The sequence below is a fragment of the Manis pentadactyla genome, chromosome 15 (assembly GCF_030020395.1).
Source record: "Manis pentadactyla isolate mManPen7 chromosome 15, mManPen7.hap1, whole genome shotgun sequence".
NCBI classification, from domain to species: domain Eukaryota; kingdom Metazoa; phylum Chordata; class Mammalia; order Pholidota; family Manidae; genus Manis; species Manis pentadactyla.
Window position 1 is genome coordinate 81926166 of NC_080033.1, and position 27724 is coordinate 81953889.

At 58.3% G+C, this 27724-nt stretch overlaps 1 protein-coding gene across 2 annotated transcripts; it reads right to left on the bottom strand.

The window, feature by feature from the left end:
- On the bottom strand, window positions 1–27510 carry CA5A (carbonic anhydrase 5A). Of its 2 annotated transcripts, none has more exons than XM_036924215.2 (7): window positions 27239–27510; window positions 22874–23071; window positions 11297–11415; window positions 9130–9225; window positions 8918–8980; window positions 3689–3844; window positions 1–1261 (listed from the first exon to the last, which is right to left on the bottom strand). In XM_036924215.2, the coding sequence occupies exons 1-7, from the start codon at window positions 27384–27386 to the stop codon at window positions 1070–1072; spliced, it is 972 nt and encodes a 323-aa protein (XP_036780110.2). In that variant the 5' UTR covers window positions 27387–27510; the 3' UTR covers window positions 1–1069. The 2 variants fall into 2 exon arrangements, with proteins under 2 accessions (XP_036780110.2, XP_036780111.2); XM_036924216.2 differs by having other exon boundaries at window positions 1–1194; window positions 27239–27508.
- Between the last annotated feature and the right edge of the window lie 214 nt (window positions 27511–27724).

Here is a 27724-nt window from a genome sequence, read left to right on the forward strand (position 1 = left end):
GATGGTTAAGACTGCAATTTTATGTGTGTTTCACCCCAATTTTAAGAAGTCCACAGTGAGAAGCCATTACACCTTCCAGGATGACCACAGGTAAAGGGCAGCATGTCCTGAACACCATTTTGGAAAACTCCTTGGCCTTGAAGCCAGAGGGGGGGGGGGGGGCCAAGCCAAGGAGCGTGGGGGCCACGGGAAGCTGGAAGAGGCTGGGAATGGATTCCCTGCTGGAAGCTTCCAGAAGGAATCAGTCCTTGAATGTGGACTTCCGGCCTGCAGAGCTGCGAGACACAGATTTCCGTTGGTTTAAGCCCCGAGTTTGTGGTCGCTGTGGGCGATTTGTGTCCCTTCTGCCAAATTCATATGTTGAAGCCCCGAGCCCCAGTGTCAGTGTTTGGAGATGGGGCTTTTAGGACGTAATTAAGGTTAAATAACGTCCTAAGGGCAGGGCCAAGCCTGATAGGAGGAGAGCGCTGCCTCTGCGTGCAGGCTGAGTGAGGACACCCAGCGAGAAGAGGCTCAGGGTCCTCGCCAACCTCCCCCCCAATCCTGACTTCCAGCTTCAGAACCGGGGAAGTGCATTCCTGGTGTTCAACCGCCCCAGTCTGCGGTCATTTGTCACTGCAGCCCCGGGGCACCAAACCACCCGGGGACCTGGGACCCGGAAACGAGGATGCTAGTCTCAGGCTCTGCGTTGCGGGAACTGAGGGGGCGTGAGTGTGGAGTGCCAGAGGCCGCCTGCTGAGAGGGGACAGCACTGAGCCGAGGGAGGGAAGGCGGCCTCAGTCCTCGGGCGCTTGCGCGGCTCCTCATGGCCTCTGCGCCCTCTGTGGCTCCCATGAGACGCCCCGCGTTCCAGGTTTCCATTCCCTGTTGGACTCAAGCTTCTTTGAAATGATTTCTCTTCCTTGCAGAGGAAAAGGACATTGCCTGAAACAGTGACCTCTTCCTCTCTTTTTAATTTCAGAGGCTGCATCTGATCAGACCGTGAAACTTGGGAAACAGTACGTCCTCTCTTTAAAGTCAGTTCTGCCCACTGACTTGGACACGATGAACTCAGGGTCTTGCACCGTCCTCAGTGGCTGGGAAGGATGAACGGACCTCCCGGCCCATCAGGGGTTGGACTGGGCGGTAGTTGTTCGCCATCGTTTTCTCTTCCTCGCCAAGTGCAGAAACCAGCAGCGTGCGAAGCGTGTCCAGCTGGAACAGAGAGCAGCGGAGGCAGCAGGGAGCAGGCGCTGGGCGGGCCGGCGCCCAGGTGTCCCTCCTGTCCATGCAGTCCCGCACAGCATCGGAACATACGCATGACCGGCACAGCGAGCGGGGGCCTCCCCAGCTGGGGCAGGAGGGGCACTGTGCTCCCACGCGGCCTCCCGGGTCCCCCCATCTGGGGAGCCAGTCACTATGCTGTGAGGACGCTCGAGTGGCCCCACGAAGAGGCCCGTGCGGAGAGGAACCGACGCACGCGGCCGACAGCCAGCACCGCCTCCTGGGCCCTTGAGCGGGCTCCTCGGGAAGGGACCTCCAGCTCTGCTGACCTCCCACCGCAGCTCAGGAGAGAGCCCAACCGGGAACCACCCAAAACTCTGACCCGCAGCAGCTCCGACAGATAATAAGTGATCGTTTTCTTAAGCCACTAGGTTTTAGAGCACTTTGTTACTTAGCAATAGGGAACATACATATAATGTAAATACATACTACCTACAATATAAATGCCAAAGAACATTTGATTCACTTTTCACTTAAGGAACGGAAAGACCGTTTTCTACCATCTCATTTGTTCTCAGAATATACTTAGGAGCTCTGTGAGAATAACTCACACAGCCAGTTAAACACAGACGGGGGTTCTCTCTGTAGCGACCCTGTACCGAGCAGGTCAGATCTGCAGGCAGATGACTGCCCGAGAGTCACGTAGGGTGCGGTGCCCCCAGGCTCCTGGCAGGCCGAGCTGTCCGTGTGTCCTGCACTGCGCATGCTGCCAGCTCTCAGGAATGCGGCCTTGCTCCCCTCGCCCACCTAGCAAACGCCTCCCCACCATCCAGGGGGTGCATGCCCCACCTCCCTAGGCCCCCTGGTCAGGGTGAGGGGCTTCTCTGCATGTTTAATCCTCACCACCCTTTCTTAAAACTACCAACTCGTGCTTTCTCTCCGGGCAGTGTGCAGAGATGGTCGTCACGGTTTCTGCATCACCCTCTCCATCACCAGCCTTCTCCTGCTACACTTCCTGACCTGGGATGGGCACTTGTCACACATGTTGGTTAGTGATAGAAGGGGTCTTGGTGACAAGTGGTCATTTCTCAACCACAGCCTTCCCCATATCTGGTTTGAGGGAAGGGTGGAAGTCCAGTTTTTCCAAGCAAATGGCATCATCCCAGGACTTTTGTGTACGGATATTCTCGTGGAGTCATGAGGCTGGGAGAGCCTGTCAAAGCCCACCTGGCACCCTCAGAGGCAGTAAATGCGACCGATGAGAACTGTCCTGGGCAGTGGCTGGGACCACGGAGCCTGCTCGCTTCCAGTTAGCATCCCGGACTCCAAACTGCCTTAGCCAGATACTCTCCATGTTCTTGGGATTCCCAGAGAAAAGACACCACAACTTCTTAAAGAACCCACAAATAATTTCTACTTATCTTAGGGGAAGAAAATAGGCTATTTGGATAAGGAAAAAGATAAAAATTAAAACCACTGCAGACCTGTGACCCTGGGACAATTGACATTAACTTCCTGGTGTACATCGTGATCAGTCAGGGCCGGCACTGCCCCCTGACCTGGCCTCACACTGCGACCTGCTTTGGCCAGAGGATGTGAGCAGGCAGGACGCGAGCAGAGGCCTTACATTGGCATGTGTGGGCTGGCTTGTCCTGCGTATTTCTGTCATTTATCGTGAGAACCGCACGTGACCCTCGTAGCCAGAGCCCAGAACATGAGAGACCCCAGGCCCCACCCAAACCCCAGCCATCTTTTGTGAAGCCCCGGCCATCCGCAGCCTAAAACAGCCTCCCAAGCCACCCCAGGAAAAATAAATACTTGTGATAAGCTATGGAGTTTTGGCGTGGTTTGTTATGCAGTATTACTATAGCAACAACTGACTGATACGATCCTTCTGGAACTTTCTCCCAATATATTTGGTTCCTTAACTTCTTAATACAGGACGTGAGGAAACCCTCTGTGGTCTCAGGTTCTTACTGCTCCATCATCAGCCCTACTTCTGTAATGGCTCCCCCGCCTTTTCCTCTGACATCCTTTTCCCGATTAATTTTTTCATCTACAGATACCTGCCGAGGTCCCATTATGGGCGAGGACCTCTTGTAATGTCACTTCCGGTCTTTTGAAGTAACTTTACCCCCAACACCAACTAAGGGCAAGCACCTCGTTGAGCGCTGTCGGCCGGGGCACTTGCCACGTCTGAATTCTAAACGCGGGTAGATGGGTCACTGCGGAGAGGTGGCGGTGTCCAGATGGGCTCCCTGTCCTCCTCCCCTGGACCCCCTCTCTCAGTCTCTCTCTGCCTCTCAGACGAACACCTCAAGGTCAGGAGAACTGCGGTTTCTGGAATTTTTGTGTGGGGACATTGAAAGCGCACCAGGGCTTAGAGGACCCTCCTGTCCCCACTGCTTGCAACGCCTCGGCCACGCTGCCAGCCTAGAGGAATGCCTTCAGTGCCTCGTGTGGCACGTGCCGTGGTGCGTCTCACCTGGTCAGGAGCCACCTCAACGGGCCGCTTCTGGACGATCCAGGTGACCGACTCGGTGAGCGGAGGGGTGGTGAGGGAGCCTGGGTAGGTCCAGTAGTCCCGGCAGGCGGGCAGCAGGCGGGCGGGGTGGAAGGGGCCCAGGGCCGCCCGTGCACCCTGAGGATGAGACCGCGGGCTGCATCAGTTCTGGGTGCAGGAGGGGAGGTGCGGGAGGGGGGAGGTTCGTCTCTATCTCATGACACGGCCTTCATGTTGCTCAGAGGGAAGTGGCTCCCCAAGATAAGGGCTGCGAGGCCACGGTGGTCACATTTAGAGGTGGGAACAAGAAAATGTGGCCGTCCATACAGAGCAGGGATCCCCACCAAATGCTTAGCTTTTCCTTGTAAAGTTACTCATCTTCATATGCCTAGGCTGTGAAAATATTACACTTTTTAAAATCATGGCAAAGTAACATACATAACCCAAGATGTGCCCTCTTCACCATCTTACGCATTTTTAAGAGTGTGGTTTTAGTGGCATCAAGGCCATTCACGTGGCTGTGCAGCCATCCCCACCTGTTCTCATCTTGTAAGACAAATACTGTCCACATCGAACGCCAACTGCCACCCCCCACCCCCAGTGACCACCTCTCTACCTCCCGACTGTGAGCCTGACCCCTCGGGCCCCTCACAGGGGTGGGGAGGCCCACGGCACCTGCCCTCTGCCCCTGGCTTTGTTCACCCGGCGTTCTTGAGGCTCCCCCACGCTGCTGCGGTAGGGTCACTCCTTTCCAGGGCCAACTGATGCTCCGTCCTGTGGAGGGACCCCGCGTCCTTTCTCCCTCCATCTGTGGGCGGCTCCACCTCCTGACCTTGTGATTGTTGTGACGTTGCTGCGAGCAGGGCGCATGGTCACGACTTGGAGCGTCACTTTGGGTGGACGCCCGGACGTGGAAATGCCCATCAGCCAGCCTGTTCTCAGTAGCGGCTGTGCGAGAAGGTGTCGCAGCCTCAGGAAGGCTGCCTTCTCTCCACAGCAGCCCTCCCTGACGGAAGAGCCGCGGGAAGTGCCCACACTCCCGGATGCCCTTGGCGGAGTGATTCCCCTCTCGGGCCAGGATTTTCCTTCTCACGGGGAGCAGGCAGCTCTTGGCCACTGTGTGCCAGTCTGTGCTGCTCCCGAGGGGCCCTGCCAGCACATGCCCTGGTTGGCGGCCCTTTGCTCAGAGTTCACGTTTGCTTGCTTTCCACACTTTGTACAGGGTAGTGAGAAACCCGCCTCTCTGAGTCCCGAGGGATGCCAGTGGGTAGCCCCCATTCATTCACTCTCAGCTATTTGCTGAGCACCTGCAGTGAACCGGCTCTGTGGCAGGTGGTGGGGTGCAGCGGTGAACCGAGCTGACAAAATTCCTGCTTCCTGGGACTCACCTTTCACTGGAGGAAAGCAGGCAGCATGCGGAACACGTGAGACACCCGGTCACTCATACGGCGATAAGTGCAATGCCCAGAAGTAAAAGTAGATCAGTGGGGTGAGAATCTGGCACAGTGGGTCGGCGTTTGGAGAGGGATGGCCCTAAAGGCCTCCCTGATAATGTAACTAATAGGCAATGACATGGAGGTGGTGACAGAGAGGCTGTGCACATTTTCAGGGGGAAGAGCTTTGGAGAAAGGGGACAGAGCCAGTGCAAAAGCCCTGAGGCAGGATATGACCTTAAGAAACAGCAGAGGCCACATAGCTGGAAACGTGTGAATGAGACGGGAAAGCAACACCAGGAGATGGGGCGGGGAGCCTGCAGTTGGGGACACCCAGCTCTGCCTGGGGCTGGAGACCCCTGAAGACCACCAGCAGAGGCACAGCTCGGGAGCTGCTCTCTGGAAGCTGCTCAGCCCGGCACCCAGGGTGTTAAGAGAAAGAACCTGCCAGCCAGTTTCTCTGCCTGTTAAAAGCCAAAGGTGTGTGAGCAGCTTTTGCTCAGCCGGGAAAGGGTCCCTTGGGGTCCCTGGGGTAGGCAGGCCCTGGACAGGGGCACTGGCCCCTCTGTGAAGTGTGGAGGCCAGCAGGCCTGGACACAATGTGACACTACTCAGTGTCCTGTCTGATGGAGCCTCAGCCCAGCCCAGAGCTGGGCAGCGCCGGGGGCACGTAGCAGACTTTCCATCAAAATCCTTCCTCCCAGGCCTCAGAGGCAAAGCCGGCGGCCCAGATGACCTGCTGGCACCCTAACTGCCGGCTTTCACCAGCCAGAAATGGGGACAATGATAAGCTGAGGAAAGGAAGCGAGTCGACTCACACGGGCAGATGATTTCAAATCTCTGGCGCCACAGGCCCTCCTCCACGTAACTAATCATCTAGTTAATGTCTTCACAGCCGCATTGTTGAGATACAGTTCACAGAGCGTGGAATCCACGCATTTAAAGTGGACAATTCTTTGGCTTTTGGTATATTCACAGGTAGTTGTATGCACCCACCACTGTCAATTTCAGAATGTTTTCATCACTTCCACAAAGAATCCAGAAGAAAGTGGCCCAGTAAATACTGCCAGGCTGTCACGCCCCCACCCCACCGCGGGCCTGCTCATCTGCCTCTGTTTCTGCACATTTGCCTGTTCTGGACATTTCCTAAGGAAGGATCCATGTAATATGTGGCTTCCCTCAGCATGTCTCAGGGGCCATCCCTGCAGCTGCTCGTCAGCACCACACTCCTTTTCAAGGCTGTGTGATATTCCGTGGGTCTGGTTAATTCCTGGAGGAAACTGGTCACACGCACACAGGCACAATGCAAACAGTACCAGTGGGTGCGTGGTGACAAACAAGCCCCCTTCACCTCTGCCCCATCCCCAGGCCCAAAGGTGCTGATATGCCAGACACCTACTGAGCCCATTACCTTTAATTTTCAGAACCACCCTGTGGATAAAGTGAAGGTACCCGTGGCCAGGATTCTCACCTGGCCCTGGTTGGCTAGCTCACTACACAGGTGCGGGCAATGTGTTGTTATTCACTGTACATGAAGAGCTCCGCCCAGTGCTCTGGGTGATACGGTGGCAGGGCTGCAAGGCTGCAGGAGAGCAGAGCAGAGGCTGGAGAGGTGACAGTGCCAAGGACAGAGGCCCAGAGGACAGCTGTGTGGGCAGAGGGGCCCAGAGGCAGGGACTGGCCTGCTGCATGCATGCAGACTTGCTCTGAATGAACGGGATTCTAGTGACTGACCTGCCACCATGAAATAAAGTTGGGTATAACCCTTTCACCCCAAAAATGTTATACTGTCATTTCTTTGGTCAACACTGAATCCATAGTGAACTTGCCCGGGACCGAAACCCATTGGCAAGACACAGCCTTTGAGAGGTATTTCTACAGCATCCATGAAGCAGGTAAGTAAATGTGAGTGGCTTTCCCAAAGCCAGGGAATTCGGGTGCGGCAGAACCCAGGCGCTGCGGAGGCGGGGTGAAGGGCACAGAAGGAGCTGGATGGGTTCAGCCACTCTGCCCACTGCCGGTTTTCTGCCGATTGAAGCTGAGAGGACGAATCTGTATTTCCAGCACCGACCTGGCGGGGGGCGCTCTGTGCCCTGTGTCTGAAGTGGGCTGGGGCTCGGAGCAGCCTTGTGGGTGCAGAAAGCAGGTCTCCCTCAGAGTCCCTCCTTCACTGTCAGCCCAGGTGGCCTGCAGGTGCCACTGTGAGCATGTGAGTGGGGGGAAGACCACCCGTCCATCGACAGGGCAGATGGACTAGCCCTTGGGAATGGGTGCCCACTCTGAGTGTCTTTGTTGGTTCTCGTGGGTCAGAGAGGGGTTCTCTTTCTGCTGTGCGCAGCCCATTTGGGAGAGAGGCAAGGAAGCTTACAAAGAAAGCTCTATGGGGTACAGCAAGGGGGGAAAACGGGAGGGAAGGCAACACTCAGAGGGTGGGACAGTCAGAGGTGCCCAAGGGAGGAGGCTTGATGCTAAAGGGGCCACAGGAAGCAGTGGGCGGGGTGGGGTGCTGTGCTGCTCCGTCCCCGGGGACCCATGGCTACATATTCATCAAAGCCCACAGAGCTGCTCACCACGGAGTGGACACAAATTTTAAAAATTGACCCAGACATCGGGGGTACCCAGGACAGAGCTCAGCCCGGGACAGGTGACTGATGGATTTGCCCCCCAGCCCTGAGCACAGACCCCTGCCCTCTATGGCGGGCCTTTCGTCTCCTAAGGGTCTAAATTACATTTCAGGGGAGGAGCAGAGGCTCAGGCCGGGCCAGGTGCTGCCTGCCGTACCCCCACTCATGCCCCTTCTCCTGCGGGCTCTGCCCAGAGGTAGCCCGTGGGGGCGGGGGGCACTCCAGAGCCTTCCGTGGAAGGAAGACAGCCCCACAGTCAACAGCACCACCCAGCCAGCTCTCACTCCAAGAGGTGGGGGAGCGCCCCTCATTACTCTGGCCGCAGACCTGCGCGGAAGAGGACGCTCCCCACACCTTGCCGAATTCCTGACCTGCAGACAGGGCAGCGGGGGATCAAGGTCAGCATCAAACAGCCTCTGAGGAAGGGCCGGCCCAGCTTTCATCTGGAGCAGCCCTGGTCATTGTTAAGACAGGTGGGAGCCCCATCCGCCCCCACGTCTGAGGGCCCCAGCGACTCCTCCTGTTCCGGAATTCTTTTGTTTGGCACCATACAAATAAACACTATTTCTCTGGAATTTCCATTTCTTCATCAAAGCCCTTTCTCAGCCCATGTGGGAGAAAAGCTACATTGCTGTCCTTACCTCTTCCGGACCTGAGCCCACACAGCAAGGTGGGCAGGGGGAGGGGGTGCTGGGAGCCGCCAGCCAGGTGGCATGGGGCGGGCACCCTGAAGTGTTAGTAGTTACGGATGTATCTTGGCTGGTTTTAAACAAATGGTATCACTAGTGGATACCGTTGCCTGGGACAAGGCTATAGATTCTAAAAGCTGATAGACTGAAGGAAAAATGTTAAGTAACTAATAGTACCGGTGGCAGGGGGACGTGAAGAAATCTTCAACATGCCACCTGAATAACTGAATTTGGGGAAACTCAAATCGAATCCAGCACCTATTTATTCTGAGACTAGCAGAGCGGGGAGGCCCAGCTGGAAGGAGCCCCCACCAGTTTGAGCTCCAGAACCGGGCTCAGAGCCCCTCTCTGCAATATTCTTTCTACCAAACCACCAAACCTTTTTTTTTTTTTCATTGCAAATGAGTCATCACTCTAAACAATTTAGCTTTTCCAGCTATGCTGATTTCAAAACACAAAGCTCACCTTATGCTTTATTTTGGGGAAGACTTCCAGCAACTTCTGTAGCTCCTTGTGATGGGCCCCCAGCTGCACAGGCAGACGGAACGTCGGTTTGAAAAGGCAGAGGACAGGAGAGAAACACACTTCATTCTAAGGAGACTGTGTTTAAAAAGCAGCTGTCGGTCATCACACATCATGCTCCTCATCGGGAGAGCTACGTCCTAGCAAGAGGTTACCTTTAGAAAGACGCCTATCACAGCCAAGCCGTTCTCTCCCAGGACAGCCTCTTTGTAATTTTGGTATTTCACAGAATTCCAGTGAACTAAATGCAGCTGAAACACAAGAGAAAGAGAATTTACATGTATCAGGTGTAGCAAGAAATAAAACAGGTGCTCCTCTCCTGGCAGCAGACGAGTGCGTGCACTTCACAGGCGCACAGCCCCAGGACCGCCCACGCGGCCCCCACGTCTGGGGTCGCCAAAGGCTCGATGGGCCACGGGAAGCGAGGGCCTCAGCGTTTCTGGAGGGAGAGAAAGAGGCTCGCTTTCATTTCAGGAATAGAAGCGGGTGGCTGGATTTCTTCCTACGTCTCAGATACCCTTGAACGAGAGCTGCCAGATCAAACACAGGGCTCTCAGTCGGACTTTAATTTCAGGTAAACAGCCAATAATGTTTAATATCAGGATGCCCCACTGTGGCCCTTTTTCTGCATCTGACACCTCCCTTGAACTCCATCGGTGTCCTTATTTCACACCCCGCCTTCTGTTTTTCCAAGTCCACGCTTGGGCATCACGACTTGCCAGGTGATAAGAATTTGAATCAGGGGTGGGGGACGGGCGGGGAACAGGCTTTGCTGGGCTGCCGGTGGGCAGGGGACAGACCGGAGCCCGGGGCCTGGCGCGGGACCTGTGGGATGAGGGTGCGAGTTCCTGCGGGTGCTCAGTCTGGCTCAGACCCTCGAAGGAGCCTGGGTGCCTGCACGTATTTCCTTCCACAGACAGGTGCCGTGGCCAAGGCCTTTCTGAACCGTGGTCCAAAGTGCCCGGAGGCCCCAGAGCCGTCAGCCTCCTGTGGTAACAAGACCCGCCACCACGCAGGGCTGGGTTCCTGGCCTGGGGGCCCTGCCAAGGGTGCTGGGTCCACATGTGCTCCAAATGCACCTTGCTGCCAGGGTTCCTGGTCACGTGCCCTGGGGACAGTGAGTGTGGCATGGCCTCCCCTGCCCACCCAGAGTCCCCCGGGGGGTCCTCCACATGCTGCCCAGGGCAATCCTCCAGAATTAGAGACAGCTGGGCCCAACATACCCCCTGCAGCCCTCTCCCCGCCAGACCCCACCTTCCAAACCCCCACGGGAATGGCACACCCAGGATGGGCCTGGCAGCCCCTGCGGCCTGACGCGAGTGAATCCCTGGTGGGGCCCAAGCCCTGACGTGGTTTCTGTACTACTGAGTGGCGACAGCCTCTTCTGTTAACCTACCTGTTTGTTGAAACCCACGTGCAGATAAATACACACTAAGACGAAAAGCATGGTGTCAAGTGAGAGGGCACCTGCTACACGCCGCTGTCTCTCCATTTCTGCCATGCTTGTAAATGTGTGTATTATAGTAACAGTAGACATGCTCCCCCAATTTATAAACTGTCTCCAATTTATAAATTGATTGAACTCCAGTTCTACTTTAACTACAGAATTACTTCCATAACAACAGAAACAAAGGTTGAAACAAAAATAGTCCATACCTTGAAATGCATCAGAAAGTCAGGTGGTTGTTGGGTGGATAGAGGGGTGGGCGGACAGGCAGGGGTGTGACCGAGTGACTGTGGCACAATGTCAATCCCAGGATCTGGGTGGCAGCCTCGTGAGTTCTCACGGTACAGGTCTTTCAATTTTTTTGTATGTTGGAAAAATTTCACAATAAAATACAGGGGGACACCTGTAAGGCGCCCCTTATCGCCCTTCCATAACCGCAAAAGCCGGTTCCTAACATTTATCTCCGTTAATTCTCTTTACTGGTTCCCATTTGGAAATATTGCAAATATCACTTTGTTTTTAAGAAGATGATGTCCAGTGTAAAGATTTTCAGATTCTTAACAGAAGGTCTCAGATGCCTTCTTGAAGGTCAGGAAGCTTCTCGTCCATAGCTGACTAGCAACAAGGGCCAGCCGTCTGGGACACACCACCACTCAGAACCTCACTCTCTTCTGCTGAGTGAAGGTGCTGACGTCCCTTCTCTCGGGGTGGCGGGGTGGTTTGAATGGGTAGCGTGGCCAGTTGTTTCAGTTTGAGCACCGAGAGTCCCACATCCCAGGAAATCCTTTCTTGGCAACCAGGACGGGTGGTCGCCCTACGCTTGAGCCTGGCACACAGCAAGCACCCACAGATTCGCTGCGAGGACATCTACAAACCTCTGCCGGGTACGCGTGGCCGTCCACCGTGTGCTCTGAGCCCCGCTCGTTCGCCGCGCCCCAGTGGAAATGGAACTGCCTCAGTCTGTAGCGGTTTTCCAAGGGGCCGCCACTGATCCCTGGGAGACGACACCAGTGCACCTGTGTTAGTTGGCCCCCTGGACAGCGGAGTGGCCGTGGCCGTCTACACTGAGGCCGCAGGACGTCACTCTTGAGAGACTGACATCCTGCTGACACGACAAGCTGAAAGGGGGTCCCCTGGCACTGTGGGATGCCCCGTCCCGTCCCGTCCCCCCTGCGCCCAGAAAACGCCTGAGTGAATGCAGGCTCCAGTCTGCCAGCGGGTGGCGGCAGGGGCCTCCGCCCGGGGCCGTCAGCAGCAGGGCAAAGAAACAGCTGAGATGCATGCCATTCCTCTAAGTTTCCAGACTTTAATTAAAGAAAATGATATCTTTCAAATGAAAAAAATACCAGGTTAAATTGTGTCACCAGATAATTTCACAAAGTGATATGCAATGAGCAAGGTGTTTACATAAACCACTTCTCAGCTATGAGCCACCTTTTCCACCAAAGCTCATGGCTTTGTAGCCCCCTCTCACAGTGGTCTGGCTACATGACCAGGCTTTATAGGAATACTCCTTCCTAAGCCTCCTGAAAACCCTGGCATGCCTCCCCAGGAGCAGTTAGCATCATGCACACGGGCTCAGGTGTGAGTGCCTGTGGTGCAGGGAGCTGGCACCACCCCCAGGGGCCCTTAACGGCTGGGAGCCTGCTCGGTGACTGGGAAGCCCAGGGTGAGTCGGCCTCTAGCTGCACGTTGCTAAGAGATTCCCATCAACTGCCCCAACCGTGGGGGTGGCTGGGGAAGTGAGCAGCAGGGATGCTGAGCTGTCGGGAAGGCCCAGCAGAGCCTCGAAGTACATTCCTGGAGTGGCCTGGCTCCCATAACACCTCTCTTGCTAAAGTCGGGGAAACATTTGGGGGCGTGACCGATGCTGCTGAGGGTGTCAAATACTCCTGGCGAGTGGTGTTTCTGTTCTGTGTTTGCTGTAAAAAGTATTTGTAGTGGAAAGTCCTGGACTATAAACTAGAAAACAGATTCTAGTTTATATCCTAGTTCTCCTGAATACACGCACATGAATTATCTCTTAATTAAAAAAAACACTTCCTGCAGCAAGTATATAAAATTTTACACCGTAAACCCTGAAGTCAGAATCTGCCAGCCGTCCACAGCCCTGGGAGCTGAAGACGCCATTCTGCAGATAAGCAGGAGGAAGGCCTCCCAGCTGCGGCCCGATTGCAAGACGTCAATGGAGACTTTCTGCGGCTGGAAATACAAGGCGGGTGATTTTTTCCTCAAGGGCTAAGGATCCTGGAGCTGTGGCCTTGTAGTTGCATTGCACTGTAATTTATCAGGCTAGGCTGAATAGCTGCCGGTAATCCTGGCAGTGGGAACGAAGATTCGAACCCAGGTCTGAGCCCAAACCGGTTCCTTCTCCACTTTATCGGGTGCAAAGTACAAAACTTAGTCTAAGGAGGTTGCAGAACCATGAAACGCAGGCAGTGGTCATCTCGTGCTTACTTCTGTCTGGCCCCTGTATCCTTGGTGGAAAGGGGTTTGTAGCTCCGGCCAGCCAGCCAGAGACCTCGTCCCCCAACAGGCACCAGTTAGTGACCAGGAGGAGAGCCTCAGGGGTGAGTCAGCTGCTGGTCTGACCAGCTTTACCCCAGGAGATGCCCTGGGCACTGGGAGACTGAGACCAGCACGCTCACTCACGCAGCAGGTAACCGCATGGAGGTCTCTGCGTGTCTAGGCAGGGATGATGGGTCTGGATTTGCAGCTTTGCCTCTGGCATGCCGTGTGACCTCGAGCAAGGTGCTCAGCCTCCCCACCCATGAAACAAGGAGTGCTGGCAGGAAAAATGGAGATAACGGCAGGGAAGGCGCCTTGTAAAGGGCTGTCAGGTAATGATGATAATGGTGCTGGTGACCGTCCATCACATAACCTTCCAGGGACCCGCTCCGTCGTCTGTTAAGGAAAAGAGAATCACTAGCTACACGTAGGTGCTTGTGGCCGTTCCTGCCCAAGCGTCTTAGACTTCTGTGTGGGCACATGCCCAGGCCTCCAGAAAGAATGGCACCAACGGCCTGAGGTGTGAACCTGCCACTTGCTGGATGTCTGCCAGGCCCCGCCAAAGATAACCTGGCAGAAAAAGCCCTCCCACTCTTGCCAACAGCAGAGAGCCAGAGATCAGGGACCCTGGGGACAGGAATGGCTGTGGGCACCCACTACTCCTTCCTCGGGCAGGGGAAGCACTCCAAGGTCAGAAGAGTTTCCCAAGGTCACTCTCTGAGCAGGACTGGGGTCAGATCCCAGGCCTCCACGCCCTCTGACGTGAGGCTCCGCGGAGTCCTTTCCTGAAGCAGCCTCTCCCCAGCCGGACTCCCGCCTACCAGCCTCCAGGAAACAGGGCTGCCTCTTTATGTGACAGAGGGGACCTGAAAGGCGCCCCTTTGGGACCCTGGGGCTCTCGTCCCCCTGCAGCGGGCCTCGGGGACATGTGTCCCCTCTGCTCTGTCAGGCTGACAAGGGTCCGTTGTAAATGAGCGGCGCTACCCCGGGCTGGGGACCCAGCACACGCACAGCAAATCCCCGGAGGCTGGCAGAGCTGGTACCTCATTGACACAAACACAGATGAGGACATGAGCAAAATGGGGACCCTCCTAGGAGGATGGGGAAGAGGAAGGAGTCTGGGGCAGGTGGCAGTGAGCTACACGCGGGCTGTGGGGGTCGGGAGCCCCCAGAATCTGGCACCCTGGCCCAGGCAGGGCTTGGCAGCCTCCGTCCTGGGAGTGCATCACCGGAAGAAAGTAAGTGCGACCTCCATGCTCAGGAAGGGCAGCCGGTGCTGACTGGGGACCTCGCCAGGACAATCTCTACCATCAGGCCTGACAAGGAGCCGGCTAGCAAAGTGCCAAGGGCATCTGTTTAGCAACTGGAAGGCCGCGTGCGGCTGCCCCTCTGCAGGCGGTCGGGAGTGGGGCCTGGAGTCAGAGGCTGGCGCCTCCCCTTCCCAACCGAGTGATCCCAGGGAGCTGAACCGCCCCCGGCCTCAGCTTCCCCAGCTGCGAAATGAGGGCGGACCTACTGCCTCCTCGTCGGGACGCCGGAAGGATCCAGCTATATGGGAAGCACCGAGTTCTAAGCAGAAAGTTGGCGTTTTGGAAGCGCTCAAAGGAAAAACCCAGCCTCGTTCACCACATCTCCGGTCTGGGATGGAGAGCTGAGCAGGGCAAAGGCTCCCACTGGTCAGTGCCCCGCGTGTCCTGGCACTGTGCTGCCGTACCTATCGGCTCCTGGTGGGCGGGCAGTGTGCGCTGAGTGCTGCGGACTGACAGGCCAGCGTTGAGGCGCACCTGCTGTGTGCTGGCCTTGTGCAAAGCCCTTTATGTTCCCCCAGGCATCAGCTCCTTACAACAGCCCTGCAGGCAGGTACTACGAGCCCAGTTTTGAGATGAGAGAAGTTAGGGATCCAGTTTAGGGTGGCAGACCCAGATAAAATAATCTTAAAGAGAATTTTCATGAGGACGACACAGTGTCAGGGTGGTTCCCTTTGATAAAGCAATTTAAACAGGCAGGCCCTGTTCATGAGAAGGGACCTTTGCTTGCCAGTCCCCAGCCCCCAGAGTCCACTGTCAGCACAGCCTGTCCACGGAGCGAAGGCTGCGCGTCGCCCAGCTGCGTCCATGAGCAGGTGCATCAGGTCATAACTGGGGACTTGTACCAGTGACCCAGACCTTCCAGATACCCCGAGGACAGGAGACGCTGGAGGCTAACTCCACGCTGGGATCAGAGGCTGTGTCTTGTTCTCACAGTGGTCGTGGTTCTCAGCCCCCCGTTTGTGTCCGTGTTTTTACCGGGACGGGCAGGCCTTTGGCAGGCACAGCTGTTTCAAGGTTTAAAATAAGTACAAGAGAAGTGTGAGATGTTCTCGTTACACAGAACTGCAAATAAACTGACATTGCCAAGGCTCAGCCTGCCCTCGGTGCCACTCTGGGATTTAACTAAGGTTCCGAAGCTGTAAAGAGCAAGGGCAGAGGGTTCCCGGGTGTTCCCTGGACCAGGAAGCTCTGTGCCACTCTCTCCAGGCAAGGAGGAGCCCCAGCTGGTGCTGGGGAGGGACGGTGCCATCCGAGTTGGGTGGGGTCCCGGAAGAGGAAGAAGTGAGGGGAGCCAGAGGGGGCGGCAGTGGGACGAGGTCCCGGGCAAAGGGACGCGGGCCTGTGCCTGCCTGGCGACGGGCTGGGAGGGGCGGATGCGTACTCCTGGCCCAGCGCCTCCCTGGGCGCCTTCCTCATCCCCACAGACCGAGTGAGGGGACAGGTTCAGGAAGTACACCTTCACCGAACCTCCAGGATAACACCTCTGCCCCCAGGAACCCCCTGCCCAGGACCTGAGGGACAACAGTAGGCAACAAGGAAGATGGTGGTAGTGCAAGTGGCAGCGGTGGACTGCCCACCTGCGGTGGAAGGAGCCGCCCCAGGGTCGAAGCCGTGGCCCAATCCCTTCCCTACAGCCCAGTTCCCTTTCCTGGGATGCCCCTCCCCCGGGTGTGAACGTGGGACCACCTGCTCGTGCCCGTTGCGGCAGCCAGTGGAAGGGCGCTGGGACATGGCCCATGTGGGAGGGGGACCACGCAGGGGCCGGCGGGACGGCGGCACGGTCCCGGCTGCTGTGTCCCCGGCAGCCTCCAGGCCAGCCTGCCTGCCTTCCCGCGGGAGCGCCCGGGCCCTCTGGCAGCCCCCTTTGGCTGGAGAGCTTTCTGCGGCTTACACCCTAAGATGCCCAGTGATGGGCGTGACGGGACGCCGGCCTGCAGGCCATGTGTCTGTCCGCTCTGGGAGCAAAGCGCCACCGCTCCTGCTGGGCGCACCAGCTGCCGGTCTAGCCAGTGAGCGCCATCGGGGGCTGAGCCTGGCCGGGGTCTCTTGGCATGGTGGTGACTGCCAGCTGTCGCTTGGCAGATGAAAGGCCATTACTGGCCCCTCCATACAGATGACTTAAAATTCACTTCCACGTGGAAGGAGTGTTAGCAGGCCTGTGGCTTTAGCACCTGGCGCCTCATCGCCGATTCCTGCCCCCGTGGGTGACCGGCCCTTTGGGAAGGCTGCTCACAAGCCCCGATGGGGCCCCCGACCTGGAGTCTCCGTTTTTCCTCCTTCAGCCAGTTGACCCAGTCACCCCGAATCACGGACCTCCGAGGCCAGAGAGCGCCATGCTCAGGCCAGCCAGCAGCTCCTCTGTGTTCCGTGTTCCCTCTAGTGGAAACCATCAGAAGAGCATGTGGCCAGGGCCCCGTCTTGCTCAAACTATTTCAAACAGTCCACAGCAGGAGAAGCCGCCCCAGCCTGAATGCTTCGTTCTGCCAGCGCAGCGCTGGGTGCCTCACACGTGCGCTCCCTCAGTCCTCCCACCACGCTGCTGCCAGGTCCTCAGTTTACAGAGGAGGAGCCTGAGGGTCAGGGAGGCTGGGTGAGCTGCTTGGGCCCCCGGCTGGGAGGTGGAGGAGGTGACCTCATGACCCGCTTTTTCTGCCTCAGAGCTGGGCCCTCCCCACCAGCCTGTGCACCCCGCCCTGCACCCTTGAACTTGCAAGGTGAACTACCACTCGGGTGCGGTTGGGGGGCCCACTCCCCAAAGGAGGGCGTCCGGCATGAAGGAAGGGGTGCTTTGCCATCTGCTGGTCTGCTCACTACTTGGCAGGTGGGTGGGTGGGGGTCCCGGCTTGTCAGCTCCCTGGAGTCGGGCCCTACACATCAGCAGGATGCAGATACACTGGCTTCTTCTGTGGACGGCAAGGGGGGTAGGACTTGGAAACAGCCCTGGTTTGAAGGTTGGTTGAGGGCGTCCTCTTCCCATTAATGGGACATTTACCTATCTCAGGGGCAATGGTGAGACAGGCCCCATTTAAACAGAGCCCAGTTAGCACGGGCGGTAATTTAGATTTGGTTCTGGGGACCTAGGGTGTCCCCTCAGGAACGTGCCCTCCGGTCCACCGGGTGCCCCAGGGCAGGGGCAGGAGGGTGTCCCCTGAGAGGTGGCTGTGCGCCGCTGGCCCTCTACCCGGGGTCTGGCTGCTGTCCCTCCTGGGCCCCCGCCCTGTGAAGCCCTCTGCCAGCCAGTCCCCCTGGGAGACAGCAGCCGCCGCCACCTGTCCCTCATCATCGCTGCTGGCGTGAAGCTCAGAGTGCGCATATCCGTCACCCGCTGGACAAGCTGCTGGAATCTTCCAAGCTGGAGGAGGTGTCCTTGGCCTGCTGGGTATGTTTTGCTTCTCGTTCCTGGCACCCACCTGTTGGCATGACCCAGCCTGAGGATCGTATTTTATGAGAAATTACTTGTGCACGGGGCACCCTCTGCACGCACGTCCCTCTTGCTCATGGGGAGTTGCCTTTCCATCTATCCCGGGCTTTTAAAAAATTCCAGGAGTGTCTCTTTCTCCCTTTCTTACTGCAAACGGTTTTTCAGTGCATCCTGTGTTCAGGGGCTGTTTTCATTTCCTCTGCTCCCGCTCTCTGATGGGGGTGAACAGAGACGACAGGAAACCTGAAGAGACGCGCTAGAGGCTGCAAAGCGGAGCCATGGGAAGGGGGGCATGTGATTCTGAGCAGGAGAAAGAGGAAACTGGGTTTTGGGGAAAATGACAAGTAAAGTGAAACCAGATTGGCCGGTGTGGCCAGGAGCCATGGGGGATTCGCCCAACCGGTCTCCATGGCCAGAGAGATACCCAGACCATTCTTTCAGTCTGAGGCAGGGCGGGTGAGTCCCTTTGAAGCAAATCGAGGTGGTGGAGAAGCCAAACAGCGGGGTCGGGGCCCGGTCACCGCAGAGGCCGGGCTGCAGAAGAACACAAAGCCCTGGACTTTGAGAGCTGCCCCGGAGTCAGAGCGACTTCGAGAGTCAGGGGCGGGGGGCAGGTCAGCTCGGAGTCCACAGCAGAGGACGTCAGGCCCTGGCAGAGAGCACCCAGCGGCCTCTCAGCACCGAGCGGCCCCACTTCTGGGAACGCCGCCCCATGACCCTCTCCACTGGGTCCTCACCCTGCTGCAAGCGGGCACATCCTTGGTCACGGGGACTGGCTCACCCTGGCGGTGAGCACTGGGGTGCTGCCTCTCTCCCCACCGGGGACCCTGGCCTGGGGCAGACCCACAGGGGAAGAGCTGGGAGAGGGAGGGTCCAGATTCCGCCCGCCAGCCCAGCCACACCCTCGACTTCTCGGGATCCAAGCCAACACATTTCCCTCTGCTTTGAGTGAGCCAGTTGAGGTTGAGTTTCTGCCACACGCAACTCAAAAGAAGTCTGAACAATAGAGTGAACGCCTCACATGGACAGCCAAAACAAGATCTGACGGCAGGGACGGGAGGGCAGAGGGCGCGGGACAAAGACAAAGCACCGGCACGTGGGCCCTGGGAGCTGTGTGCAGCGCTGCCCAGAGTATGCCCAGCGACTCTGTGGTGGGAGCTTGAAATCAGCGGAGCGGGAGCATTTGCAGGAAGGAAAGTGGTAAACTCTGCCCACCCCGGATTCCTGTCCTCCCCCAGCCCCCAAAGGCTGGTCGCTAAACACCGACCAGCCCTCCGCTTGCCAAATACTTGGAAGGGCTAGGCTCACACGGGCCCGGCTTCCCGGAGGCCAGTGAGGAGCCTCAGAGCACCACGCTCTGCCCGCCAGTGCCCGAGGGCCAAGTGGGGTCGTGGCCCTGCTGCTGGCTGCCTGGGCCACGCAGATGGGTGGCAGCTGCCCTGCGAGCCAGGAAAGGGCCGGGGGGCCCCTCTCGACCGCACCAGCCAGCGCTTCTCTCCCAGGTGACTCTAACCCGTCTGCCTGTCTTAGGGCCTTTGGAAACAAGTGGCAGAAACTTAAACCGACTAATGTGACAAGAATTTATCAGTCCAGGGGCCCGTTCGGCTCCTGACTCAGCCGCGTTTAGAGGCTCTGACAATGGCTCAGGGCCTCGGCTTTCCTCACTCTGGGCTCTGCTCTCCCCGAGGACGGGCAGGTCCGGGCTCGCCGCTGACCCAGCACACTGCAGGCAGAAAGATTCTCTTTGAACATTTCCAAGAAAAACTCGTTGGCGCTCCCAGGTCTGGCTCACGTCCCACGCCCACCCGAGATCCATCGCGAGGCCAGCGGATGGGCTGCTCAGACTGGCCGCTCCCACTCCTGTGATTCAAGCTTTGGGTAGAAATTCAAGAGGCTGAAATTCTTGACCAGAGGGAGGCCTTGACTAGTGATTCTGGGGATAATTACCGTCTGCGATCATCTGGTTTCCCAGCCTGAAACTGACCCTGAGCCCCAGAGGTTACAGGAACACCCAGATGCTAAGGCGCACAGCCACGAGAGCCCCGGAAAACAGCTTCTCCCTGTGCCCCAGCTCAGGAGGGCCTGGGCCTGGGCCTCCCAGGATGACCTCATGGCCCGCCGGCCCTCCCACTGGGGTGTGCACTGGACACGGGCCAGGCTGGGCTTGAGCCAGGAGCTCTGCCTGGACCCTGAGCGGCTGCTGGCTTTTCTGGGGACGGAGCATGCACTCAGCCACAGCTGCCCGTGGGCAGGCGCTCTCCTCCCTTGCGCTGCGGTCAGCGCCTGTCCTGTTGGAGGCAGGCTTTTTTCCATAGAGGGCTTGTGCTCCTAAAATTCCCATTTGGAGGGCAGAGCTCTGGCTGCAAGGGCTCTGTGACCTACGGCCAGGCATCCCTCTGAGCCTTGTTGTTCTCATCTGTCAAATGGGGAATAAACTTGTCTCATGCAATTATTACAAGTACTCAAGTTTGTACAAGCAAAACCCTTGGCATGGAGAAGGGGCCAGTAAATGGCTGAGAGTCCACAGGAAATGGGGTTGACCCGTCGCCCACCCTGTGAGCCTCAGTTTCTCCCGATGTGGACTGAGATGCCGGTAGTCTCCATGGCGGTGCCTGTTTGGGGCTGTGCTGTCATGCATCTGATGGTGGTTTTTACAGAGGGTATTGGCGTGTCTGTCCAGTGTGCCCTTCCTCTTCCAGACTTAGCACCACCATGTCCCCTGGGACCAGTTCTCCCCGGCACGTGATCGGGTGAGGCTGCTCCCCTGACTCGGGGCTGCGCCAGTGCCAAGCTCAGCCCCAGACCCTTCCCCCGGGAATCAGAATCATTTGGCCAGATGTAACCTAACGGGACACGCCAAGTCCACAGTGACCTTCAAAGGTTTATAAGTCTGCAATGTAGATATGAGCAAGGCGCATAACTATACACAAAACTGACATGGAAGGAGGATGAATTGTATAGAAACCATCTATGCCCGTATCTGTTTTTCCGTTTATTAGTATATTCCCATGGCTACTAACTAAGACATTAAATGTTTAGTGACTATTATGCGTTATGCCATCATTTAAAGTTGCCGAATAAAAATTTTAGAAGTAACGCAAACCACATTAAACCTGAAAATCCAATTTCAGCTGCACCTTGGGAATTGAACTTGGAACAGCCCAACAAGGGCAGAGGAAAAGTTGGCACCTGAAGAAGTCAGCGCACAGATCCCACGGCCGACCCCTGAGCTGGGCTGGTCCCTGCGCGGTGCCCGCACGGCCGTCCAACGTCCCCGTCCCTCTTGGGCCTCGTCTCATCCTCCCAAGAGGCCCCTCTCAGCTTATGTGGGCTGCGGCTGGGGTTCCTGCCCTGTGCATTCGGTGAGCCCTGCATCAGAAGTGCCCCCGAGGGGACCTGGGAAGACTGGCCAGGAGCCACCGTGAGCAGGGGCACTGAGCGCCTTCTCATCGGGTAAGGAGAGGCGCCTGCAGAGGAAGGCGCAGTGCCAGAGCCCTTCGTGGGGCTTGGCGCCCGGAGAAGGGGCCCACCAGGGGCAGCCCTCTGGGTGGGGACAGGACTCACTGGGCCTCCCTGGCCTCCAGGCCCTCCCAGGCTCCAGAAGGCCAGCCCGTGGCTCAGGGTGTCAGGGCGGGCGCCCTGCCACTCAGAGGTCCCCGTGTTGAGGGCAGAGCACTTCCAGGACAGCACGGCCTCTTGTGGAAGGGCAGGGTCTCGGGCTGCACAGACCTCCCTGGTGAAGGGCAGTGTGAGGCCCCGCGGACGTGCTGGGTCGCTAACAAAGGCGGATGGTGCCTGTGCTCGCGCATGCGCACTCCCACCTGAGTGCCCTGCTGTTGGTAACGCAGACAAGTGCGCTCCAGGTCAGCGGGCAGAGCGGGTGGCCGCAGCTTGGGCTGGAGTCTATCTGAGCACTTTCCGGGCAGTCTCACTGCCCCAGCCTTGGAGGGGCTGCCCTACCTTCCTCCCCTGCCAGGGGAGGCTCGTCTGTCCCTTTACCACTTTGTTCATTGTTTGCCCATTGGCTTACTGGGCACCTGTGATGCCTGGTACCAAGCTGTGCCTTGCCCACGTGAGCTGCATCCTTGCCAGGGCAGTAGGTAAGTGAGCAGGATAACGGCACGTGCAGGTGACGCGCTGGGGGCTGGCCCGGGAAGGGATGCGGCTGGGGGCTGCGTTGGGGTCCCCAGGCTCCTTGGTTTGCTAGGAGGACACATTGCAAGCCGGTCATCATAAGCCGTACGCAGGGCTAAGACTTACTGCTGCGAAAGGGCACCAGCAGAGTCCGCACGGGGAACGGCCGCAGCCAGCCACGTCTGCGGTAAGCCAGCCACCAGCATCCTGCGGCCATGGGCTGTGAGCCCGTGTGACATGCTGTCTACCCGGGAAGCTTTGCTGCCCAAAGTGTTCCCTGGGGGCTGTCAGGTGGGCGCCTCCGCCCGTCATGTACAGAAGTCCCAGCCCAGGAGGAAGCAGGTGTGTGGCTGGAATCTAGCAGCCCGCCCCGAGAAGCGGCATAGGAAGGAGATTGCCTGACCCGAAGGGGCGTCCGTGCACACTGCTGACGGGTCCCGGTCAGGGTCTGATGAGATGGCTCACCTACAGCCCTTGGCACAGTGCTGGGACGCAACGGGACGCTGGCGGCTCCTGGACTGGCTCACAGGCCCCTGCCCGCCGCCTACAGCCCTGCACCTCCGTCGGCCCAGATAGCCTCCCACCTGGCCCCCCAGCCGCTTCCTCACAGCCACTGGGTAGGACCATCCTGTCTGCTGGTGGCCTGTCTCACTCTGGTGAGAATCTGCACGGTCCCCAGGCTGGGGACACCGGCCCATCATCGGCCCATTCCCTTCCTCTGTCCTCAGGGCCTCCCCACGCCAGGCTCCCTGTCCCCTGGCTGTTTTTCTCCTCTGAGGTGTGATATATATAGGCTTTCATTAGTTCCTCGTCTCTTCCTCACAAGCCCCTGGATGTAACCCACGAGGTAGGGACCTGACTTTGCAGCAGCACTGCCCTCCGGGCCTGTCGCCAGCCTTCTGCGCTCTTCCCGTCCCGCCCCTCAGCGCCGCAGCGTCTCTGTCCCTTGTCCCCAAGCACCTTCCTCGTCCCCAGGCACCTTCCGTGAGCAAAGCCCCTGCCCCCTTCTCTGTGACCCCTGACCCTACTCTCAGGATGTGCCGGGGGCAGGGAAGGGCCTCGGGCCCACTCAGGCTCACCTGCCCGCACGTCGGAGTCGTCACAGTCCACCTGGACGAGGTAGCCAGTGTTCCAGATGGCGAGGCAGCCCACCGCGTGGTAGGAGACCCTGAGAGGCCTCAGCCGGGGGTCGTAGACGCTGTCCCTGCCGCAGATGTTAATGGGGGACTGCCGGGAGCCCCCCGGCACGAGGGCTGGCCCCTTCCAGAGCGGGTGTGCTGGGGGCAGAGAGGGAGAGGAGACCCTCACTGGGACATCAGAGTCACTCGAGCCCCGGCGGGGGGCGGCAGGACCCCTGCAGCAAGGTGCCAGGGCCCGCGTGGAGCCTGGGCCCCGGGCCGTCGGTGTGCCTGCCCCCCACCCTGCGTGGGCCGTGAGCGCCCTGCTCATCTCACGGAGCTGCTGCCCGGCACCGTGCTGACTTGGTTGACTCTGTGGTCACTGTCACAGTGTGGCCACAGGAAGTGCTCTGTGGCTCCGGGGTCACGGCAGGAAGGCGGAGGTGAGTGGCCTGGTGTCTGGGGAACAGCGTGGCCGGGGACGAAGGTGGCTGTAAGAAGGGAGGCTGGTGGGGCATTGGGTACCCTCCTTGGCACATCACCGCACCAGATGGCACTGGGGACACTCACCTGTCCTGCAGCCTCCCTGACAAGGCTGAGACGGGACTATTCCAGCAGCAAGAGAATTAAGCAGGGGGTTCCCTGTCCCCTCTCTCTAGGCTCCTGCTGTTTGGGGCTGGTGCCCAGGCCTGGCAGGCTTTCTCAAGAGCAGACCCCTGACAAGGACCGGAGTCCTTCTGCCAGTGGCCGCCTGAAGCCTGCCGTCCCGCCGTCAGAGCCCTGAGTCTGGCTTCCCCGTTCAAGTGGGCATGGCGCTAATGCGAGTCCCGTAGCTACAGAATTAGAAAACTAAGGTGCCCTTGTCTGAGAGTGATCCTGGGGTGGGTGATGCGAGCAGGTGAGGCAGTCTGGGCAGGTGGCCTGGCCCTAGGCGGGAGCAGGGGCTTGGTGGGGTGGGCGGGGCGGCACCGGACCAGGTGGGACCGGACCGGGCAGGGCAGGCCCTCTGCTGCAAGGTCATCAGGTTTTTCAAGAGAAGATAAAAACACAGATTTTCATGAGACGTTTAGGTGCTGCCAAGTAATTTTGTTTTAAAGGTTTCAATGTTATGCAAGGAAAGACACACTGGTGGGTGAGGTGACCAGCTGCCCACTTGCTGTCCGAGGTGTCAGGCAGGCTTCTACCTCTCCCCGCCCCCAGCCTCAGTTCCCTCCTCTGTGGCGAGGAGAGCAATGGCACGTAGCCACAGTGGGTTCCCGAGGTGAGGGAGCGGCCCGCAGCGTGGTCAGCTAGCTCTCATTCCCCCTGCAGCCTGGCAAACACACCCCGCGGCAGCGCCTGAAGGACAGGCCCTGGCCCACAGAGCTATGCCAGCAGCCCTGGGGCCTCCACTGTCTGCTTTTCCCGGAAAGCCCCCCCTGAACCAGCACAAATCCCGGAAGCAACCGACAGCGAACAGCGCAGGCCTTCCAAGCTGCCCTTGCATCCATCCTCCCTATGGGAAGCAGGATGCAGCATCCCGCACGCCCCATGGTACACACGGCACGGGGGCAGCAGATGGCACCTAGCCCAGGGGCAGAACTCGGGCCCCGACACAAAGATGCAAGCCTCGGAAGAGTGGGCGCTCTCAGGTCATGAAGGGCCGCCGACAGCCATGCATCTGTGCTGAACTCAGTCTCTGCCACCCAGGCAAAGGCTGCTGCTCAGCGCGCACGCAGAGGCGGGGTTGCTGCGTCCCTCGCTGGCCCCAGGGCCTGCTCACGGCGCTGCCAAGCCGAGGTGCTCCCCGCAAGTGCTGTCTCAGCAAAAGCAGGTCTCTGACAGGAAGTGACACAAGTAAAGTATTATCCTCTTTTTCAGTCATTCAAAGAGTATTTACAAGCCTCCTCCTATGGGTCGAGCATCAGCCCCAGTGCAGGGACGGATGAGAGACTGCTGAAGAGTCCAGACCCGCCCCCCACTCGCAGCGCAGCCCAGCCCGGGTGGGCCAGAAAGAGGGGTTGCACACGCACGAGCAAGAAATACCTGCGGACGCTTCTGAGAACATGCAGCGGAGTGCTGGCAAGCATTTGGTAACCGGCTCTGCCGGGGGACAAGGGGCCGTGCTGTGTGGTAAGTCACACCCCTTACCAGGGTGTCAACATCCCCACCTTAGGCTGCTGCCAGTGTGGACGCCGCTGATCGTGGGCATCTGGTGAAACGCGGCTGCCGCACGCACTTAGACACGGCTGGACAACACTTCACTGACGTGGTCCCTAAGATGACTTCTGAACATCACTCTTTGTCTTTTCTCTCTAGGCCAAACCCCCCCTGATTTTCAGTCATACAGCAGCCTCGGCGCCCCCCACCGCCGCCCAGAGCAGACGGCCTCCCTCCTGCCCTGCCGTCAGGTTCACAGGAGCCTCACGCTGAGTCCGGTGCCCACGCCACTGCCCTCAGCACGTTACATGGGCGTTTTATCAGTTCACGTCGTCACAAGGGTGAGTGCGGCCCAGGACGGTTGAGAGAGAGGCCACTCACACGTCACTGTCGGGGCGCTGCACGCACGTCACGGGCACTACTGTGTGCTGGTGCTGTCCTGCTCCATTATCATCGTCCGTCTCTTTCTGTGTCTAGTTCATGAATTAAACTGTCACTCGCAGGCACGTGCTGATAGGGACATAGTGGTTCCAGCATCCGCTGGGGGCCTTGGAAGGCGTCCCCCGCGGGTACCGGGGGGCCACTGTACTTAGTAACAAACTTGCTTCTCTTCCCAGATGAAATGCTCAGCTGAACACCAACAGACAAAGCCTGCCCCCAGGGGAGTGGGTTCCTCGGGAAGCACGAGCCGTCCTGCTCGGCAGAACATACTCTTTAATGGCGGAACTCGGAAATGACTCTGCAGGGCCCTGGGGCTCCCCCAGGAGCAGTTTGAGGGCCACTGTAAAACCTGATTTAGGCACATGACACAAAAGCTTTCTGTCCATCACATGTGTATGAGCATATGGTTTGTAATTGTTAAAAATTGGATACCACCTAATGTCTCCCAACAGGATGAGGGCTAAATACAGGGACGTCCACGCGATGGCCGGTGGTGATGATAATCCGGGCTTGGGCAGGGCTCTCAGGGGGCCAGGTGCTGTTCTAAGCCTTCCCAGGCCTCACCTCCTTCCCTGCTTCTAGCAGTGCTGTGTGATAAGCATGGTTATTACCCTATAAGGTGATGAAGCTGGGCTCAGAGAGGCTAAGGACCCTGCCAAGCGGCACACAGCCACAGGCAGTGGGCCAGGCTCCACCACACCAAGTATACGGGTATAAAGCATAAAGGAGGGATGGGGACCAGCAGGCCATTGTGGGGGTGTCTACAGTTAGGCCACGTACATGAGGTCAACAAGCACAGCAGGGTGCTTTTTGGTTTTGAAAGTCTTATGGGCATGTAGACGTGTTTCTGTGTGCGTGGAGTCAGGCACCCAAACGGTGCCCTGGAAACTAGACGCAGCAGCTGTGTCTGGGGCTGGGGCTGGGGGCACAGGCGGAGGGTCTTTCTGTATGTGTGCCTCGCCTAGTGCTCGAGACTGGCAGGGAGGTCTGGGTGGGACCTGAGACTGCATTTCCAGCCAGCTCCCAGGTGCTGCCGACCCCTCAGCGTGAGTCAGTCACGTTCACTGACAGCTGGTGTGGGCAAGCTCCCTACACACATCGTCACACCTGATGAGGCCCCGTGCCGCACCCCATTTCACAGACGAGGAAACTGAGGCTCGGGGAGGGCTCGTGCGGCTCTCACGCTGGCTGGTGCCACTAGCACACAGGCCCAGGAGCAACTGGTTGCAAACCCTTGCTCTTCGAGTGCCCGAGCCTGGGGAGTGTGCGACATCCAAGCCGGCAGTGGATTTACCAGCTGCCGCCGGAGGCCCTTCACTCAACACTGTGAGCCTCTGAGACCCAGACTGCGGGAGGGACAGGTCCAAGGTCACGGGGCCTGAGGCTGACGTGGGGTCCCTGGAGAGAGTGGGGAGTGGAGGTGGATCCGCAGGCTTCCTGGACACTGCTCTGCGGAGGGGCTGGGGGGTTCTAGGGGCCGGCTGGCAGGGCCCATGCCCTCGGGGACGGATGTCAGGCCATAGACGCTCGTCTTGGGGGCACCCGCTGCCTGTCCGGTTCTCGGCGTCTTGCCCTCTGAAGGGCCCATGAAATGAGGTCAAAGCAGTTGTCCAAGGTCACTGTGGGAAGAGACTGCGGAAATCTGAACCCAAATGGTCTGGTTTAGTGCTGTTCCCCATTTTGAAAGACTCCATAAAATCAGACAAACATCAAATAGCGTCCAGGGAAATTGGAAGATCTACTTACAAGTGATATTCCCCCTTCTCTGTGCGCAGGGACGCTGCGAGCACGGCCTCAGGGGGTGACCATGCAGAGTCCCCCACGTCTCCTTGTCCAGGATGGAGACACCTGGGGGTTTCCAATGGCTCCTGCCCAATGTCAGGGTCCTCAGCATCTTGGGGCTGTTTTCTGTGGGCCCCAATAAAAAAAGGGTGATTTTCCCCTATTGTCTGTTCTGTCTTCGGTCGGGACAGCCGTGGAGTGGGGTGGACGCACTCACCTGACCTCCGGAGCCCGGTGGTTAAAGTTCAACCCATGGCTGCCGCAGTTTCCTGTATGACGTGCAGTTTGGCTTACAGGTTCGATTCCTGGGGCAAGGGGCCTTCGCGGTGGCCAGGACCCTTGGGTCACTGTGCTTTGATCTGGTAGACAGACGAGTGAGTGAGCCAGGGAGTTAGGACAACTTCGTGAGAGCCGGCTGGCCAGAGGGACAGAATTGGCGAGAGCGAAGTC

What these genes read in the sequence shown, in the direction of transcription:
- CA5A (XM_036924215.2), bottom strand. Translation starts at nt 27,386, where the DNA reads ATGCTGAGGACCCTGACATTGGGCAGGAGCCATTGGAAACCCCCAGGT. An exon ending in TCCCCAAAATAAAGCATAAG is followed by an intron (nt 3,845 to 8,917) that starts GTGAGCTTTGTG and finishes TCTCATCCTCAG; the next exon opens with GGTGCACGGGCGGCCCTGGG. An exon ending in TTGAGGTGGCTCCTGACCAG is followed by an intron (nt 1,262 to 3,688) that starts GTGAGACGCACC and finishes CTGCATGGACAG; the next exon opens with GAGGGACACCTGGGCGCCGG.